General features: G+C 37.0%; 1 protein-coding gene across 2 annotated transcripts; it reads left to right on the top strand.

Moving 5' to 3' along the window:
- Positions 1-11,749: 11,749 nt before the first annotated feature.
- LSM8 (LSM8 homolog, U6 small nuclear RNA associated) lies at positions 11,750-19,536 on the top strand. 2 transcript variants are annotated; one of them, XM_081147739.1, is made up of 4 exons: positions 11,750-11,937; positions 13,040-13,080; positions 15,586-15,713; positions 18,155-19,536. In XM_081147739.1, exons 1-4 carry the CDS (start codon positions 11,907-11,909, stop codon positions 18,243-18,245), a joined length of 291 nt encoding a protein of 96 aa, XP_081003865.1. In that variant the 5' UTR covers positions 11,750-11,906; the 3' UTR covers positions 18,246-19,536. The 2 variants fall into 2 exon arrangements, with proteins under 2 accessions (XP_081003865.1, XP_081003866.1); XM_081147740.1 differs by having other exon boundaries at positions 11,750-11,978; positions 12,983-13,080; positions 18,155-18,420.
- Positions 19,537-21,095: the final 1,559 nt, after the last annotated feature.

Genomic DNA, 21,095 nt, shown 5'->3' with positions numbered 1-21,095 from the left:
ACTGTTCTTTTAATGCTGATGTCATCTGGATATACCACTTTTTCCTATACCCTCTAATATTCTTCTAGTCAGACCTCCTCATTCACTTGTCCTCTGTTTCTGACAGTCTTCCATTCCACCAGGTTCCCTTTTTTTTATCCTTGGTGATTTCAGTACCTCAGTGGGTGACCATCAAAAATCCCAGCTTCAAAAGTTTCTTGACTTCCATATTCCATTGGCATATTCCTTTTTCCACTTCAGTCACCCACCCATCCACTTTATGGTCATGCCCTAGACCTTTACATCTCTTAAAAAAATACAAATGTTTCCAAAATTTCAGATAGAAAAATCTTTGTTTCCTGATACAGCCTTCTATACTCAGTTCATTGATACAAGTAATTCCATATAATCATATAGTTCTTCAACAATGTGGGGGGACATTTGATCCTTTCATTCCACCACTTTATTATCCATCAGTCTCCTCCTGTCATCATTTCCCATCCTGTTCAGCACAGATTCCATTGTGACCAATATAGTGCCCCTTTGCAAATACTTTCAACTCCCTGTTCCTTTTTTCCCCTCAACTGAACTCACATTAAAAACCCCAATCCAGCCCAGCAGGGCGTGGCTCAGCAGTTGAGCATCGACCTAGGATCCAAGAGATGGCAGTTGGATTCCCGGTAAGGACACATGCCCGGGTTGTAGCTCAATCCCCAGTTGGGGGCATACAGGAGGCAGCCGATAAATCACTCTCTCATCATTGATGTTTCTATCTCTCTCTCTCCCTTCCCTTCCTCTTTCTGAAATCAACAAAGATATATTTAAAAAACAAAACACAACAAAAAAAAGCCCAATCCATGTATAACCTCACCTTTCTTCAGACCTTCTCCTTGTTTGCACCTAAACAAGAAAGTGTTAGTAATCACAGAAATCAGGTGACTAATTTCACTTTAAATTCATAATTTCAGGTTACAGTTTGAATCTTCCTATGGCCCACAAATCTTGCTACATTTCTCTAATAAGTTTACTTTTCTGCTCCCCAGGATGACTGTATTGATCTGGTTCCTCTCTATTCATCTCTTTCACCTTATCTCTCAGCAGGCATCCTTGATCATAGTTTATTGAGAATATGGGCTTATCACATGGAAGTGTTCTCATCTTTCCATGACCAATCCCTAACTCTACCTGCCACTGAACCATCTTCCCATTTGCATCAAATGAGGAGATATCAGGAACACATCAGAATATAGATTAGAACTCCAGAGATTGAGGCAATTGAGCTTAAGTCTTAAATTAGGGATGATACTAGATTTAGAATAACGATGAATATTATGTTCTGGAGAAAATGGAAATGCTTTGGTGAGGAGATATCAAATCCAAGTTGACCAAATCCAAGTTGTGCTGTAGGACAGGGGTCAGCAAACTACAGCTATTGGGTCTGTAGACTGGTTTTGTAAATAAAATTATATTGAAACACAACTGCATCTGTTCATTTACATACTATGAGTACTACCATGCTACAATGGGAGGGTTGAAGTGTTGCCACGGAAACCATATGACCAACAAAGTCTAAAGTATTTACCATCTATCCATTTACAGAAAAATTCACCAGCCCCTATTTTAGAAAGATAACTCTGGCAGCAAGATGAAGAATAAATAATAATGGATACAAATTAGGTGCACAGAAAATATTTGGAGGGAAATTTTGTTAGTTCAGGTAATAATGATGAAGGCCTGGTCTAAGCCAATGGTAGTGAACATGGAAAAGAGAAAATATTGAGAGATATTTTATGTACAGAATCAGGACTCAATACAAAATTAAATATGAGAAAAAAGATAGAAAGAGTTTTAAAAATTGTCTACAAGTTGCCTATTTTTTGGTGAGAGTGGTAGAGTTCTTAACTGTCATAGGAGAAAAGGAATGGGAAAAGTGAACATTCCCAGGAATAATAATGATTTTCATTTTGGACAAGTTCAGTTCCTACAAGAAATATGCATGGAGCTTGTACAAATTATCCCCAAATGGATTTCTAAAGCTAATGGAGTTAGGGAGTTCATTGGTCTGTAATTGGCAGCTGGTGCTATGGGAATAGATGAAATCACATAAGGAAATGTAAAATAAACAAAAATGTCTGTTAAAAGTATGTATTAAGGACTAGAAAAATTATATACAAACAAAAATCTGCACATAGATATTTACAACATCAATAGCTTTATTCATAATTGCCAAAACTTAGAAGCAACCAAGATGTCCTTCAGTAGGTGAATGGAAAAAAACACACACAAAAACTGTGGTACAACCAGAGAATGGACTATTCAGCACTAAAACAGAATGAGCTATCAAACAGTGATATGATGTAGAGGAAACAAATATATTTTACTAAGTGAAAGAAGCCAATCTGAAAAGGCTGCATACCATATGATTCTGAATATATGACATTCTGGAAAAAACAAAACCATGGAAACAATAAAAAGATCAGTGGTTGTCAGGGGTTGGGGGGATGAATAGGTGGAACACAGAGGATTTTTAGGACAGTGAAACTATTCTATATGATACTGTAATGATGGGTGCATGTGATTATATATTGCCCAAACCCATATATTATACACCACCAAAAGTGAATGGTAATGTAAACTATGAACATTGGGTGATTATGATGTACCAGTCATAACAAAGGTACCACTCTGGTGGGGAATGTTGATAAAGAGGAAGATTATGCATGTGTGGGTGTAGAGGGGAAATCTCTGTGTACTGTTACCTTAATTTAGCTGTGAGCCTAAAACTAACCTAAAAATAGTCTTAATTTAAAAAGTGTGTATTTAAAGGGTAGTTGAAACTATCATTAATTCATAAACAGAAGATTATAGAGAAGTTAAAATGAATTAACTAAATCTAGAGAGATCTTAATAGCTGAATCTCAAATACATAATGTTCAGTAAAAGCAAGCTACGAAGTATGCTATGAAATTTTAAAACAAAATAACATGCATTGTATGCAGACACAGAGGGGTAGAAAGTATATTAACGATACTACAACTTCAGAATAGGAGGATACAGGAGAGGGAAAGACTAAGAAGGGTAGATTACAGCTTTATCTGCCATGTTATATTTTTTTCAAAAAAACCCCCAAAGATTCCAGTAAAAGACACCAAAAGAGAGAGAGGGGATATAAGCTGTCAGGAGGAAATTAAGAGGTGATAGTAGGTCCCAGACATCAGGAAGGGAAGGAGGTATGTTTTCCAAAGAAGGGCATAAAACATACCATCCAACTTTGTAGACAAGTGAAGTAGAATGAGGATTAATAACCCTCAGAAACCTCAGAGAAAGTTTCAGCAGAATAACAGGGGTGGGAGCCAGATGGTGCGGGGGGGGTGGAGAAGAAAGACTTAGCATTGAAGAAGTGGAGGCAGTGCGAGAAAATGGCTCATTCAAAAAAGTTGGCAATGAAGAGAAAGATACCCAGTAGTCTGAATGAAAAACACTTAATTTGCCTAATGCTTCAATTTCAGGCCAGGTGAATACACTAAAATAAGTCAACATTTTTTTGCAAAATAGTGAATCCTTATATTATCAAAAGGAAATAACAGAAATAAATCTTTTTTCCTTGAGGGAATATCTACAAAGTATCTCATATGTTAATATGGTATAAAAATAACATGAAGAGCTTGTTTAAATCACAAATAACTTGAAAAGTAGAGTTGAAGTTGAGAAAAGGTGAGCCATGAGACCTAGGGATTTTCAGGGTATGCCATTCACGTAGATAGATCCCAACAAAGTGAGCATGTACCTTGATACAGTCTCCTGGTCCAGGATCTGTCCTTCAACTTTTCAGACATAGAAACTTAATCTCATTAATGTGATTACAATTAACAAAGCTCACCACAGACTCCAATTGAAGCTGCTTTACTTATTTATAATTAGGACTGTAATTGCCAAGCAGTGCAGATATATCAACCTGACCAGTGAGTCCAATTATCACAAGGGTGTTTGGGAAACAAGAAAGCAGAACAAGGAGTTAGTTACCTTACTAGAATGTGTCATGACTACTGGCTTCTATGTGACAATACCATATCCTTGTAAAGTGGCTTCTTGATTTGGCCAAACAGAACATTCTCTCTTCCGGTGAAGGCATGTTCTCACAAATTTCCTTTTTCTACACATTTGTTTCTAAACATATGTCTTCTAATGCACAAATCTGTTTCTCACAAATGTTAATACCTTTCTGCCTAAGAGCAGATGTTTCTTTAAGATGATTCTGCTTTTCCCTGCACTGAATGCACTACACTTATTGTTTAACTTTTGGAGCTCTTTGAGGACATCTAGGATCACCTCCATATAGAAGATAACATTTCATTCCTATTTACAAATTCACTGGCAAATGCTGAAGGGCAGAGTCAACATTCCCCAAATTTCAGTCATACCTGTACCACTTTCATGATTTTTCTATATTTGAGAACAACTCTTTTGTCATTGTTTTATTTTTCTTCAAATAAATTCACTTCTTTACCAAAATTTATTTTTAGGGATACTTTATCTTATTATCATTAATTAGCAGCCCACTCTATATTTGACATAAGTAAAAATAACCAAAAAGAATAAAAATATTCTTTAATAATTCATTGGTTTCACTACTACTGTATATTCACATGCCACCACTTATTTCCACAGCTGCTAAAATATGACATATTGTTTTGTATCTTATGTAAGGTCTAATATAGCCCATAAAATCCTGGCCTGTTACTGAAAATTGCAAATGTATTACTTTGTTACAACATAAGCACTGTTCTGATTCATCAAACACTGATGTGAACGCTAGTTCAACCTTTAAAGGAAATAAATAAAAAGACTATAGAAAATATGGAATGTTCCTTAGGATAATATCTTTTAAATGAAACCAATTTTCTGTGGAAGTAATCAAGTGTGTCTTTCATGAAATTCTATAAGATTCTGACAGTGCACTCAAATGGCTATCATTACACTATACTGCTGCGTACGTGGCAGGTTTTAAATCATTTTCTGAGATATAAAAAGGCATAGCTCTTTCGGACCTACAACAAAATGTTTATTTTGCATAGCTCATTCTATTCAATATGTATAGTACCCTAAATGTAGTAGAATGTTAATTGTTAAGGAAAAGAGAAGAGTGAGGAATTATGGGGTTTGTAGGCAAAAGTACAAAGAGTACAAAGAGGCTATTTGAAAATGTACAGAGGAGCTGATCAGGTAGAGACAACACAGTAAGAAAAGCCTCAGAAAAGCTTCTCTGACCTTGAATTAGCAGTGTCCCTGGGTAATGCTCTTTGTCTAGAAAGTTTGTGAGCTTAAGACTCTAGAAAAGATTTTTAGGACATCTCACTAAAAGATAGTAATTGTAAATGCTGTATGTCTTTAAATTTTTATTTCCAAACTTAAGTTCATGGTTATATAAAAAACCTCAAGCAAATTCAAAATAAAAAAAAAAAAATTTAGGTACTATAGGTATTATATACAGAGATTAGGGAGGCTGGAGAAAGCAAACGTGTGGGGGTACCTCTGGGATTGGATAAAAAGTAAAATGATAGACAGGCTTCTTTTACTTAGGTGGGTGCAGGATAATTAACAGTCAACAATGAAGATGATAACAATGACAATGAGGGAAGGGTTGTGGTCTCAGCTCTGTGCTTTGAGGGCCCTGAAAAAGGGGAAATTATTTTATTTTGCAAAGGCATGTCAATCAGGTGTTATAACTGATGCTTTTGCATCAGTTAGGCTTAGTTAAGGTGAAGATTTTCCTTTGTTAGGAAAAAATACTGCCTTAGGACGTGACTACCCACTAGACTACTTTTAGTTGAAAATTTTTAATTTCAGACCATCCTTTGTGGTTATTTTAGGTCTCCGAGTTTGCAAGGCTACCATGCAGGCCTTCCCTGAGCTTGTCAGGGTTAACATGTGGTCCCTTTTAGTCTACAACCTTGAGAGGAGAATGTGGCATGATTAACAGGACAAGCCAAGGGGTGAAATGACTGAGAGGTATCATGAATCTTTTCTAAGTCAAAGATGGGCAACCCATCCCACTGATTCAGGCAAGAGGCAGCATTCAATTCATAACTGATTATTAAACCAATCTGGAAATTTTAGATCAGTCTTCTAAATGGGATTTATTTTCTCTCTCCTAACCAGTCCCAGGCTTTTGCCTATCACTCCACCTCTTAGATACAAGGGATAATCTACTACATAGTGCTAAAACTGGATCCTCCCAACTTCCTTGTTTCCATCTAAGATCCTGCTCCTATTAAAACTTGAGCTAATTGTACATAACTCCATTCCTGTGTCTCCCAACCCAAACCCACAGGGAGAATAACCTCCCTACTTCTACTTATTTTAGAAGTGATGTCATTACATTAAATTCAAGAGCAGTTTTGGATATATAGATATATATATATATTCTCCACAAAAGTGGTAAACTTCTTAAGAAATCTGTCTTATTGCCTGGCCATGTGTGGCTCAACAGTTGAGCACTGACCTAGGATCCAAGAGATCACAGTTCAATTCCCGGTCAGGGCATATGCCTAGGTTGCGGGCTCAGTCCCCAGTAGGGGGAGTGTAGGAGGCAGCTGATCAATGATGACTCTCTCATCATTGATGTTTCTATCTCTCTCTCCCTCTCCCTTCCTCTCTCTGAAATCAATATATATTTTAAAAACAAACAAAAAACTGTCATTTATTTGATACTATTTATCAAATAGCTTTTTCTATTTTTTCCGCATGTCAAGCTTTCATTAAAGATTTTTGAATGAGTAAGTAAACAAATTAAATCCCACTGCAGCATTTGTTTCTGTGTGGGTGAGCATGTGTGTGCGTTTCTTTGGAAGGACTTACAGGTGAACACAACTTTAAGATAAAGTTGTGACAACTGTTAGAATTCAGGTCAAACTGGGATGTTTACAATCATCTATTTGCATGAATTCATTTGCATGGAGTAGAAGGAGACTATGAAGAGAATCTTTTTCTTCACCCTTTTCCATGGTCTTGTATCTAAACTCAGTACAGGGGGCCAGCTACACACAGAAGCAAGAGTTGTTTTCACAAGGATTCTCAGAGATCTGGATATACATGTAGCCCTTCTTCAGAACCCAATAACAAGCTGTGATATAGAGACAAGAAGGAAGCCTCATCATTTAAGATCTGAAAACAGTATAACTTCAGCTAAGAAAAGATATTGAGAATAGACTACCATTTGGGCAAACTTGACAGCCTAAGGCTCTGGAAGTTTTGGGAGACAGTCTCCTGCTCTCTCACTTCCCTGTTCCCCCAGAGATATAAGAAAGGACCACCCTGAAGAGAATTCTCAAGACTGCATGACCATTAATGAAATCTGGAATAGAAGAAATGAAGAGAGTTTTGGTGAGTTATTGTGAGACACTCCAGGTGGACTCTCAGAAATGACTTTAAATGGGCGATAGAAATCCTGCATGAGGCACATTAAGCATGACTCTGAGAAATCTGAGTTATTATTATAACTTCCTTTGTGCCCTCAAACTATGACAACTCCTAGGCAAACTTGGATTACATATCTAATAAAGAATGGTTCAACAATAAAGTATCCCCAAAAATGTTTCAGACAAATAAGGATTTGCTACTGTCACAAAAAATTTCTTCTGTATAGTGAATAGCCTCTACAGGTCCTTTCTTATCCCTGCCCATGTAACAAAAGAATTGCATTAATTATAAATGAGTGTTTTTTGGAGCTGTACACCTTGTTGACAAGAAGTAGAAACATACTTTTAAAATATCTTTTACAAAATTGGGATTATCTTCTGACCCTCCTAACATTTTCTCACTTCAAATATCCCCAAAACTTAAAATGACTAGAAACTGAATCATTCACTTAAGTGAACACTGTCAGTGCTTTACCTAGATACCCTAAGACTGTCTTCATGGTTTCTGTGAACCCCTCTCCTGGCTTCATGTGTTTTTGCTTCCTGAGGCCAGGATCTGCTACTCTTTTCCAGAATATTGCCAACCTTAGGCTACTTGGGCTTCGGCCTCATTCGGAGAGAGCTAGAAGTTTGCATCCTCTACTCCTGGCAGCCCTTCCTAAGGATTGGCAAGGTAGGGGTTATAGAAGCCCAGGTCCCTTGCCTCAGGTGCAGCATCAACTCACACATAGCATTCCCCTGTTGGGGTGAGCCTGGGTAAGGTTTAGTCTGCAAATGCAATGTGCTGTTTCCTCCCCTCTTCCCCTCCTGCTGCCCTCAATTCCTTACTGATTTGTCTTGGGAACACTTCCATAATAAATCACAGACATATAAATAAATCCTTGCTTCACAGCGTGCTTCTGGAAACTCTGTCTTAAGACAGTCTTCTAAAAAGAAAGGTTTACAAAGAAATCCCAGGACTCAGAGGGGCAATATGATAGGGACAGTCTCACAAAAAGGTGGATTAACCCATTACCATCCCAACATGATTTAGGGAAGACTGGAAAAGCATTTTGCTTGAGTATTTGATTGCCACTAATATTGGAAATGCCAATATGAGTGACTTATTCTGTAAGCTTTGAGTCCTTTGCAGGTTCACCACACCATGTCCAGTTACTCCAGGAAAGAGGTATGTGTAGCTTAAAACCTTCATCTCCACCACCAAAATCACTAAGGATTCTGAATGCCACAACTAGATCACTGTGGTGTTGGGGAGGAAGGAGAGTTGAGATTTGTCAAATGTTTACCTGAAGAATCCAATATGTTTAGGGGGATGCATAGATTTATTGGTGGCATCTACTTATGGGCAGACACAGGCTGGTCAGTGTTTGGGGTCAGAATGGCAACTCAGGCTCACCTAATGGTGCTTTCACTTTGGCTTGCTTTTGAACCAGTAAGCCAGTGGGTCAAAGCATATACATGAGATTAGGATATAGACTAGTGGCTGAAATAACTAGGAGGCACACCCAGAGCTGGGCGATCTCATCGTCCTAGAGAGAGGAATCAGCAGGTCAGAACAGCTCTGAACTGTGGGTTCACCCTTTTTTTTTTTTTAATTGTTCAAAACATTACAGATATCCCCTTTTCTCCCCATTGATCCCCTCCACTCTGCACCCACCCCTGTGGGCTCACTCTTTGCTATTGATGCCATTTCAGACTTAATGAGGGTCATCCCATAGTTTACACTAACACCATTAAATAAATTCTTGCTGTGTTTTTGTCAGATAGCTGAGTCATTTCTGTGCTTCATTTATTGCTACATCACTGAGCCTAACTGAAGTTTTAGTGCAGCAGCCTGGCTATGTTCTACCATAGACAGGTATTTTATTTTTGAGTAAACAACCCATTTTAAATCAACTTTGGTGGTAGCAGTGATTGTTTACCTACGGATATTTAAAGAGGTCTGTATAGATCTGTGGAGAGGGGCAGCAACCTCATATCCTCCTTTGCATGATGTAAAAGATGATCTGGTGATATCAGATGATGACAAGAATTGGGGTTAGGCTACGGATACCTTCCAACTTAAGTAAGATACAGATCCCTTTGAAAGGAACTATTCATGATCTCTATCTTAGTTTGGGGGGGGGGTCTCCTCTGAAAACAGACTCTGGGGCAAGAATTCAAGTGCAAGTAGTTTATTTAGGTAAAACCAGTAAGGCAGTGAAGAAGGGTTACAAGGAAAGGAAGGTAACCAATTAGAGGTGCATTAAATCAGCTACTATGTTGAACAGCTGGAGATATCTCACCCGAATTATCCTACCAGGTTGAAGAGGGCTGAGGTATTTATAAACCTACCTTGTCAGTCACTGAAGACTGCTTCCTAAGAGTGCTAATTCCCTAGCGTTTCTAGCCTGCAGCAAATAGGCAACTGTCAAAAAGAAGGCTCTTACCCTTTGAGGCAGCATGGATGGACTGGAGACTACTATGCTAAGCAAAATAAGCCAGTTAGAGAAAGGCAATTATCACATGATCTCACTTATAAGCAGAATCTAAAGAACAAAATAGCCCTGGCTGGTTTGGCTCAGTGGTTGGAGAGTGGGCCCAAGCACGGAAGGATCTCAGGTTCAATACCCAGTTAAGGGCAAGTACCTAGGTTACAGATTCGATCCTGGTCCAGTTGGGGCATGTTCGGGAGGCTAGGAATCGATGTGTTTCTCTCACATCTACACCTACCTCTCTCTCTCTCTCTCTCCCCTTCCTCCCTCCCTCCCTCCTCTCTAAGAAATCAATGGAAAAAATATCCTCAGGTGAGGATTAACAAAATAAACAAACAGTACAAAATAAACCCACAAACAAAATAGGTCCAGAGGTACAGATCTCAATTGGTGGGGAGAGGGGAGAAGTGGAGAAGAGATTAACCAAAGAACATATATGCATAATCCATGGACACAGACAATAGCATGGGGAAAGCCTGGGGTGGCAAGGGGGTTGGGTGGAGGGGGCAAAAGGGGGAAAATGGGAGACATCTGTAATACTGTCAACAATAAAAAAAAAAATTTTTTTAAGAAAAAAATTAAATCAGCTAATGGGTTTGATAATGGGTATGGGTTTTGCCATAAATTTGTGTTAAATCTGTAGCTCCAAGGTTTTAATGAAAATCTATTTAAAGCACATAAACACTATGTGACAGAAATTACATTCCTTGTAATTAGTAAACATGACACAAAAATTTAGAATTTTAAAGTAAGCTTGTATAAAGAAGGTTTAGTTAAAACTACTTTTAGTTTTAAAAAATTTACAAGCTAAATGAGCAAGAAAATGTTTTAAGATCACTGTAGCTCACACTACCAGAATATTTTTAAGTCAAAATTCTTAGTTGCCAGCTTGAAGCCACAAACTTGAGCTGATTTAAGCAAAAAAGGAATAATAAATTAAAGGATACTGAATATCTCACATTGTGAGAGAGGCTGGAGAACCAGATGCAGAAGTTGGCCATGCAGCATGTCCCAGACACATTGCAAAGCTGGGTCCCTGTGGACACTATGGCTAAACAATAAGAGTGAAGCTCGGAGGCCCCCAAACTGCTGGCAAGCCCATGTCCCTGGATGCCACCAGTAGCATCAATGGCATTGTTCCTTTATGAACTTGCTCTTGCTGCAACTGTTATGAGTGTGTTCTCTGTATTATATGTACTATACATATTATATGTGGTTTCAAACAGGTCAGAGTAAATTTTAGTATACAAAATAACCATTTGGGAGTGGTCAGTAGATAATTTTGTGGGAATGCTGTAATGAAAACAGACGCTTCACTTTTCAGACGAAAACTGCTGACATTGCAAGAGTTATTTCAAACCCACAATTCTTCAGCTAAGGAATCACAAGTCTAACTGAAATCGGAGATTTTGTAAAAAGAGGAAATAGTGCCTGCCTAAGGGAGGCCCGCACATCCTTTCCAGTTTGTACTCAATTTCTTAAATAAGTGAATAAAAAACGTCGCCAAGTTGGAGCACTTTTACAGGCAGTTAACTAAGTCTCAGGTCATTCAGCTTCTAAAAGATTAATTACCGCTCCTGTGGTGGAAAACGGGATTCCACCTCCCCGCGCCTACATTTCATAGAACAGCACTCATTTAATTCTGCTTCATTTGTGATGAAAACACCTTATTCCGTTTTCCTTGTCTTTCCTCTGCACTTTCCCCTAGTAACTTCTGCCCACTGCCTTTCATTCCGCTAGGAAACTTGCTCTCCCATTTTCCCCTCCTACCCTATTTTCCTTTGCTCGCTTTCGCCGCTCTAGGTTTCCGAGATCACAACCCGGAAAATCAGCCGAAAAAACACTGCGCACGCGCATTAAGCTCGTCGCCGCTAGGCCTTATGGGTAAGGTGGGCCGATATGCCCCCCGATCTCTGACTCGCGGAGGCTACGGTGTGGGAACTCTCGCGATATTTGCCGGGCGCTGCCGGTGGTCTTGTCTAGCTCCTGTCGTCGCCTACGCTGCTGTGTTGCTGGGAGTGGTCAGCCGAACAACATGACTTCAGCTCTGGAGAACTACATCAACCGTATCCTCTGGTGGCCGCCGCCGGCGCTGGCCGGAGCCGTGGTGAGGCCTACGCTCCACGGGAGAGGGCTGGGGCTGAAGAGGCCGGGGTCGGATCGGCGGGCGGTTGGGACTTCCGGCCACTGCGTGACCCCGGTTCGGGGGTTAAGGATGCGGGACCCGCCAATCCCGCAGCGGGGGCTGGAGCGCGCCGCGGCTCCTGCGGGCCCAAGGCGCCTTTTAATTTTAACCTTCAAAACGTGATTCTGAACTTTCCCCTGTCTGTAGAAGTTCTCTATTAATGCATCCTTACTACCCTAGGGCCTGTGCGGTTAAGTTTGGGAATAAAATGAACAGTCGTCCTACCGCTGACGATATTATTGTAAACCCACGTGCTTGTTTTTATTCTTAGGCGTTGCTCGTTGTTCTGCCCCTTTTCCACTTGAAGGCTCAACTTCTTTGTTGATAGAATGGAAGTAATGCTTGCCGTTGTAGTGGATCGTCACAAGAGACAAATAACTAAAAAGCCGCTATGGAGTCTTAAAGCACCCTGTACATGTGTTTCTCGGTACAGAAACACTACATTGTTTTCACATACAAATTTGGGGGAAAGTGAAATACTGAAGACTTAATGCTGTAAAGCATTTTTATACCTTGTGACACTGATTACAGCTTTTTTTCTCCTGAATTCCAGAAGCCAAGTCCTGGAAGACAGTGTCTTACACGCTTGAAATCATTCGACATTAATTTAGCACTAACCCATTTTAGTTTTAAAGATGAGGACACAGGTCTCAGAAAGGGGGAATGTCTTGCTCAAAGCCGGAGGCAGTACTCCCCAGTCAGGAGGAGTGCCAGGCACCCAGCTGTTTTGAGACAGGTTACACTTGATCACGTACAGAAAAGGATTTTTTTTTATATTTACCTTTTCAAATTGTGTAATTGTCACAAGGAATTGAAGAAGTTAGAAACTTTAAAGTTTATATATTGTGAATGTAGTGTTTGTGTTGAATAGTTGTATCTTAATTCTGTCACCTTTTCCCTAGTAATTCAAACCACTTCCTTACCAGGTTCTAAGTTTTCAGTTTGCATTCCTTGAGAAATGCTTTCCTTGATTCATTTATCAGGAACTGTTGCTGTTATTACTTCTGATGGGAGAATGATAGTGGTACGTATTTGGCATATTCATTCTCTGCTTTCTTGGAGGCTTATTGGTTGTAAACTTTTTATGTTGTGAATGTAGTATTTTCTTCTTTATTAATAAATTTGAGTATAAGTTACAAGGCTTCTAGGAGCTAGGATGAATAATAGATTCTGCCCTCAGAGGGTGTCTAAGCTAGTCTAGTCTGCAGATATCTGCCTGTATTTCATATTTATCTTTCTCTTCCATTTTTTATTTCCTTTTCAATTCAGTGCTCTGATATTCACTACATGAATCATAATTTTTTGAAAGTTTGTATATGCTTCTTAGAATCTTTTTTTGATTAATGTACTACATATATATGATGAACATTTAAAGCTTGTATGGTGTTAATATTCTTTGACTATTCTTAGGTTGTATAACAAATTATGATGATTGACCCTAAATTTATTTAATCTCATTTGCCCATTTATTACAGTATCCCCTTTAATTCCAGAAAAATCTTGGATTCTCTACTTGACCTGTTTAGTTATCTGAGTAATTTGTCCCATGTTTTTTGCTACTTAATTATTTCTTCACTTAGAATTCATATACCTGTTTGCTTTCAAAAAAGTTTTAAGGCTGCTAAACACCCTATTTTCTAACTATCTAATTCACGTAATTTAATCTCTTATTTTCCCATTCTGCAGTTCTATTTTTGTTTCTTGTTTTCTGTTTAATCCTTGTGGTTTTTCTCAGTAGCTCCTTAAGAGACTATTACCAGTCAGTGTTATACTTTGCCATTTATTAAATTACATTATCATTTAATCTCGGTGAAGAATTACCCCTGTATTTTAGGTTAGGCACCAAGCTCAGAAAAAGTGAGCTACTTTCCCAGAGTCACCTGTAATCAAGTGGCAGAACCAAACTGGGATTTAAATTGGATTTGGCTCCAAAGCTAAGGCCAGTTGCCTTGCTTCCTTCTTGCCAAGAAAACAATCATGTTTTCTTTTAGGCATCTCACCTTATATTTTGTCAAGGACAGTTTGAAATAGTTTAATCTCAGCTTAATACTTCGAGAAGCCTACTGCTATTAACACATATTTGCAAATATTTTTTTTATTTTGCAAAAACATCAAGTTTAAATTTTTCTATTTTTTTTTTACAGGGTAGATAGTGAATTGGAAAATTATTTTAATTTTATAGAAAAAGGAAAGCTATTTAAAAGAGCATTTTGAGTACTTAAGTTCAGTAGTTCTGCATTTCTTTGATGTATGGTTCGTTTGATAGAACAGTTATGTATAAAATGAAGCCAAAAGGCTAAGTATGGGTGTGATAACTATTTCCTAATTAGTTTAGTATAGACAGTACTCCATATTTTGTTTTCTCTTTATTTCATTCTGATTTTATATATCTTGATTTTCAAAACATGAAACAGTTTAATAGGGAGCTTCAGAGACTTAAACAACCAAACTAATATAAGTTGATGTTTCTTCAAAAACTTGAATAGTCTCCGAGTTACTGTGTTGTGCTAGGCCCATGTCTTCTTTATTCAAAATCAGGAGTCTTAAAAAAAAAAAAAATCAGGAGTCTTCCATAAAACTTGATCTGAATATTCCCTTCACGGTCTGGTTCTAATTGTTACATTCATATTTGTATCTACCTTATTGTGTTATTAGGAGGATTAAATAAGTAAATACATGTGAGGCCCCTAGAACAGTTTCTGGCAAATAATAAGTACTCATTCATTAAGTGTTAGCTATTAATAACAGTTCGTACATCTTTATGGGACTTATTCGAAATAAATGTAAATTGTATTTGCTTGTTCATAGTAGTATAATAGTTCAGTTGTCTGGGTTTGAAGCTATCCTTTCATGGTTCATATCCTAGCTCTGCTACTTTCTACCTAGGAAACCTTGAGAGATTACTTAACCTCCCTGTGCCTCAATTTTTCTTCTCTAAAGTGGGAATAATTATATCTACTTCAAAGGGTAAAGATTAATTGAGATAATGTTTGCAGTGTGTTTAGCACAGGCCCTAGTACTAATATGTAGCATGAAGTGATACTGCTACATTGCTATAGCTAGTATGTATGGCTCCATATATAGAGTATGCAAAGCAGAGTTTATTCTTGTATTATATATTTTTCCATACGAGCAATTGTAAACCTACTTTTGCCCAGCCCTGTATAGTTTTCCCTTAAATTTCACTTGTTTTAGTTTGTGTCTTTAGAATGTTAGCTCCTGGACTGGACTACCTGGGCTTTTTTGCTACTTTCTTGAAAATACACTGGTACATAGGTGTCCTTTGTAACTCTCAACAACTCTGCACACTAGTGAGATGTGTGGTTTTTACCCCTTAAAAAACCAAGAGGTAAGTTTTGTGGCAGAATATTGTTAATTATAAAGAGGAATTATATTTTACAGTGGACTTGCATTTAAATCAGGTACTACTGTTGGAGGACCCAGCATCTAAAATTATTGTTTGGTTAAATTTGCACATTCAAGTAAACCTGAATACTTGTCTTTTTTTCTTGAACTTTTCTTTTTACAGGGAACACTGAAAGGTTTTGACCAGACCATTAATTTGATATTGGATGAAAGCCATGAACGAGTGTTCAGCTCTTCACAGGGCGTAGAACAAGTGGTACTAGGGTTATACATCGTAAGAGGTGACAATGTGTAAGTAAAATGTGTCTTTTTTAAGGCAGATTAAACATACTGTAGGTATATTGCCCTGCTATATGGAGAAGAGGTTTTTATCTACAGAGATTTGCCCATATTTCTAATAGTTAAATGGCCTCAATAGGGTCCAGAAAGGGCGTTGCCTTACACTGAATACTTCATTAGAGAGGCTTCTTAGAATGTTCTTCCAAAATACTCCTAATTTCAGAGAAATGTAAATATACTCCTAGAGTACCAAAGCTAGGGTTTGAAAATTTCTTTGAAACACTTTGCATGAACAATTTTAAATGATCCCTGCTCTATAATAGAGCTGAATTTATAAACAAGTACTTACCCATTGCTTATTTTTTTTTTTAATTTCAGTATAATTGGCACACTAAATATGTCCTTTGTTAATGCTGTGGCCTCAGTTAATTTGTGACACACGGATAGGGCAGTTTGAGAAGGTATATTTTAGTGGTGGCAGTTTAAGAAAAGTCTTCAACAGTGTAAAGCAAAACTGTTCAGTAGACCTTTTGGGGGTAGTGGAAAGGCTTGTATCTGCATTATCCACTAAGGTACGGACTAGCTGTGTATGACTGCTGAATACTTGGAAAGTGGGCTGGTGTGACTGAAGAACTGAATTTTAAATTTTATTTAATTATAAGTTAATATTCACAGGTGGCTAGTAGCTACTGTATTAGAAGTGCAGTTATAGCAGCTACAAGATTGTTGAATCAATTTTCTAGTGAGTACTGTATAGATCTAAAACATAACTGGGATGCAGCAAAAGATACATTAGCATCTCAGATTAATTTGGGGGATAGGTAGGATGTAGAAGATGAATGCTGTTCATTTGAATTGTTTATCTTAAAATCATCTTTGGATGAGTAAATTACTGGATTTTTAATGTAAATCAGGGGTTTATAAAGTATTCTATAGAGATGATTTAGGTGCAGAGTTAAAAAGTGAGCTGTAAAGAAGAAGAATGCAAAGGAGGTGGGGGCCCTGATCCCTTGACAAGAACACACTGATTCTTTATATTGCAGCTCTGCATAATAATTGACTTTAAGAAGCTTTCTCCTACATTAAAAAAAAGAAAACAAAAAATTATTTTGAACTGCTATTTAAAAAATTTAAGTCTTTGCTATAGACCCAGTGGTGTGCTGAAGCCAGCTTGTACTGGCTCACAAAAGCAGATTATTGCATATTCAGTTTTGTAAGCCAGTTGATTGATATCTTATTGGTGGATTGAAATCGGCCATAGTGGGAGTATTTGCACTCCGGTTTCAGTAAATGCTGCAAACCAGCCTCCACATTTTTCTTTGGAGAGCTGGTTTTAAAACATTTACCAGCACTCCATTGTCTTTATAAGGATTTGATACTAAATTTTTAAGGGTATAGTTGAGATCTTTGATTTGTTTTATTTTGAGAAAGCAACATATTTTCTCAGAGTTTGGTACTTTTCATTATTAGAGAACTGAAGGCTTTATATCGTTTAAAGCAAAATTGGGCAGATTCTGTATTGAAAGTATTCATTTATAGAATTTACTCTCATTAAAACCAAACAAATTTAAACAATCAATTTTTAGTGGAATAATGTTTCATACATGTCTCTTGTTCTGAATGTAACAATGACTATATCCAGCTAGAAAGCCATGGCTTTGTTACCTAGCACAGTATTAGTGAAATTGATGTTACAGATGCTATGTTTGTGTTGAATCAAGTAAAAATTTACTTTCTTTAACTCTAGCCAACCACATCAAAAATGATTTGTTCGATACATAAGTACTATTATTTTTGTATATGAAAAACTACTTTTTGTTAAAGTAAACTGAGAAATCATGACAATGACTAATGTTATATTAGTCATTGGATTTAGTTCATTGAAGTTACTTAAATAACAGATGCTTTTATTTTTTTATTTTTAAATATATCTTTATTGATTTCAGAGATAGGAAGGGAGAGGGAGAGAGAGATAGAAACATCAACGGTGAGAGAGTCATTGATCAGCTGCAGCCCACAACCTGGGCATGTGCCCTGACCGGGAATTGAACCCGATCGCCTGGATCCTAGGTCGATGCTCAACCGTTGAGCCACACCCGGCCAGGCTATTTTCTTACTTAGTAGTGATTTTGTGATTCCCCTCTTCCCAGACCTCCCCAATACAGTCCCTGGAGTTGAAATCATAAAATTGGAAATTTTGGGTTTTTGTACCATATCTATTGTATTTGTGTCTTTTTTTCTTTAAAGACTTACGATCGAGTTTATACTATATGAAATATGTCCTTTAATATTAGTTGCTGTAATAACATTGCCTTTAAATGATTTTTTCTTTAGTTTTGGGACTTCATGAAAAGTTTGATTTTCACCTTAAGTAGTTCTTTTTACTTTGTCCTCTCAATTTTATTCAGAAATGAGATTGTTAACCCATTTTTTTTCTCCTCAACTAATTGCAGTGCAGTCATTGGAGAAATTGATGAAGAAACAGATTCCGCGCTTGATTTAGGGAATATTCGAGCAGAACCTCTGAACTCAGTAGCACACTGAGGAAAAATTACATACATTGGACATCTGTAAATCTTTGTACAGAAACTGATTATTCTGATGATGATGGTTTGAATTTTTATGAATGTGTAATTGTACAATTTTGACTCCATATTGATTCATTGTAATATGATACGTAAATTAAAATATTTTTACATTTTCTTGAATAAACATTTTTTGTCTAAATCCTTGGTTTGGTAGCTTTGTTTTATTTTTTTGTTATAGTGTGAAAATCTATGATTATTTTGAGAATTTAGAAGAAAATTTCTGATATTTTAATCTTTATGGAAAAACTAGTTGAAAAGAGAAATATGTGTGCTGTATAACACAAGCATAAAATACCATCAATAATAGTGCAGGATACATATGTTTCCTTGATATTTAGGAAAATCACAGGAAAGTAAGTCTTCCGCAGTAATCTGAACCATCCCATTTATCACACTGCCCTGGGGGTTGCTCCCTAACACTTTAGAAGTGTGGGTAAAATGTGTTCGGCTGAAAAAAGGAAAAGTGTTAATAAAGTTGTATATTACCTGAAAAAAATGATGCCGTATAGCATTAAAAGCTATCTTAGTTCTTAATTTTAAGAATTGTGGAATTAATAGTATTAAATGTTTCTTTATAAATAGGAGCAAATAAATCTTAAGTTTGTATCAAAGTAATGCTTGCTATTATTGTCAACAACTCTCTTTGTCCATAAACCTGATTTCAAAGGAAGTACTGTAAACGTGGTTTCTCAGAGCATTTCAGGCCTATTTTTGGTTGATCATTTCAGTGAGTCAGTTAAGTAGATAATGTCCCTCATCTACAAATAGACTGTTTTCTAAAACTTCTTGTACAATTGGTTGATTATACATTTCAAAGAATCCATAGAAACAATAGTGTTTAGATATCCAGGCTAATCCACAAAAATTTTCAACTTATGTGTAGGCCAAAGTGTGTATCTGATGAAAATAAAATGGGAAAATATTTACATTCTTATAATTCAAACAAAATTTAAATACTTTTTTCTTTTTAATGAAACTGTTCAGGTGTTGGCAAACTGTTTTTGTAAATATGCTGTATGAAAAAATGCACAAAGTATCTTATATTTCATTTAATTTGCCTCATATCAGGTAAATCACAGATTATAATAACTTGCACTTTACAAAGAGGAAAACTCATAAGCATATGTTGCCACAGTGTTGGAATATGGCTTATATACCATTTTAAAATAAATGGTCTGAAAGAGATCATAATGACAGCTAAATGTTTTTAATAAAATTTATTTCTTTAAAATTAAAGTTTTATTTTTAAAAAATGATTTATTGTTTTGATAAATATTGACAGGTTTTAAAAATATATATATATTGATTTCAGAGAGAGGAAGGGAGAGGGAGAGAGAGAGAGAGAGAGAGATAGAAACATCAATGATGAGAGAGTCATTGATCGGCCGCCCCCTGCACGCCCCCGACTGCAACCCGGGCATGTGCCCTGACTGGGAATCAAACTCCAATCACCTGGATCCTAGGTCAAAGCTCAACCGCTGAGCCACGCCCAGCCGGGCAGTTTTTTATTTTTTTATCTTTATTGTTGAGAGTATTAGAGATGTCCCCCCATTTTTCTCCCACTGACCCCATCCACCCCGTTACCTCCCCACCCCAGGCCTTCACTGTACTATTGTCTGTAACCATGGGCAATGCATATATGCATATAAGTTCTTTGGCTAATCTCTTCTGGCTCTCCTCCCCTCTTCCCTCTGAGATTCATCAGTCTGTTTCATGCTTCCATGCCTCTGGATCTATTTAGTTCATCACTTAATTTTGTTCATTAAATTCCACATACAAGTGAGATTATATGATGATTGTCTTTCTCTGACTGCCTTATTTCACTTAGCATAATATTCTCCAGTTCCATCCGTGCTGTCTCAAAGAGTAAGAGATCTTTCTTTTTTACAGCTGCATAGTATTCCATCATCCAAATGTACCACATCTTTTTTTATCCACTCATCAACTGATGGACACTTGGGCTGTTTCCAGATCTTAACTATTGTAAATTGTGCTGCTATGAACATAGAGGTGCATACATTCTTACTGATTGGTGTTTCAAACTTTTTAGGATATATTCCTAATAATGATATCACTGGGTCAAATGGAAGTTCCATATTTAATTTTTTGAGGAAACTCCATACTGTTTTCCATAGTGGCTGCACCAGGTGTGAGGTGATACTTCATTGTAGTCTTAATTTGCACCTCTCTGACGATAAGTGACATTAAGCATTTTTTCATGTGTCTGTTGACCATCTATATGTCCTCTTTGGAGAGGTCCTTTGCCCATTTTTTAATTGGATTGTTTTTCCCCTCTTGTGTTGAGTTGTATGAGTATGTTATATATTTTGGAGTTTAAACCTGTATTAGATGTATTGTTGGTAAGTATGTTTTCTCATATAGTGGGTTCCATTTTCATTATGATGCTGGTTTCTTTAGCTGTGCAGAAGCATTTTAGTTTAATGTAGTACCATTTGTTTACTTTTTCCTTTGTTTTTCTTATCCTAGGAGATATATCAGTGAAAATTTTGCTATGTGAAATGTCTGGGATTTTACTGCCTATGTGTTTCTCTAGAATTTTTATGTTCTCATGAGTTACATTTAAGTCTTTTATCCATTTTGAGTTTATTCTTGTGTATGGTGTAAGTTGGTTGTCTAGTTTTTGGGTGTTTTGTTTTGTTTTGTTTTGTTTTTTTGCATATACCTGTCCAATTTTCCCAACACCATTTATTGAAGAGACTCTCTTTATTGTATGCTCTTTCCTTCCATGTTAAATATTAATTGAGCATAATGGCTTGGGTTGATTTCTGGTTTCTCTGTTCTGATC

Source organism: Miniopterus schreibersii, assembly GCF_964146895.1.
Source record: "Miniopterus schreibersii genome assembly, chromosome: 9".
In the NCBI taxonomy this organism is placed as follows: Eukaryota; Metazoa; Chordata; class Mammalia; order Chiroptera; family Miniopteridae; genus Miniopterus; species Miniopterus schreibersii.
Note: the sequence above shows the minus strand (reverse complement) of the source record. Positions and strands in the feature narration are given on the sequence as shown.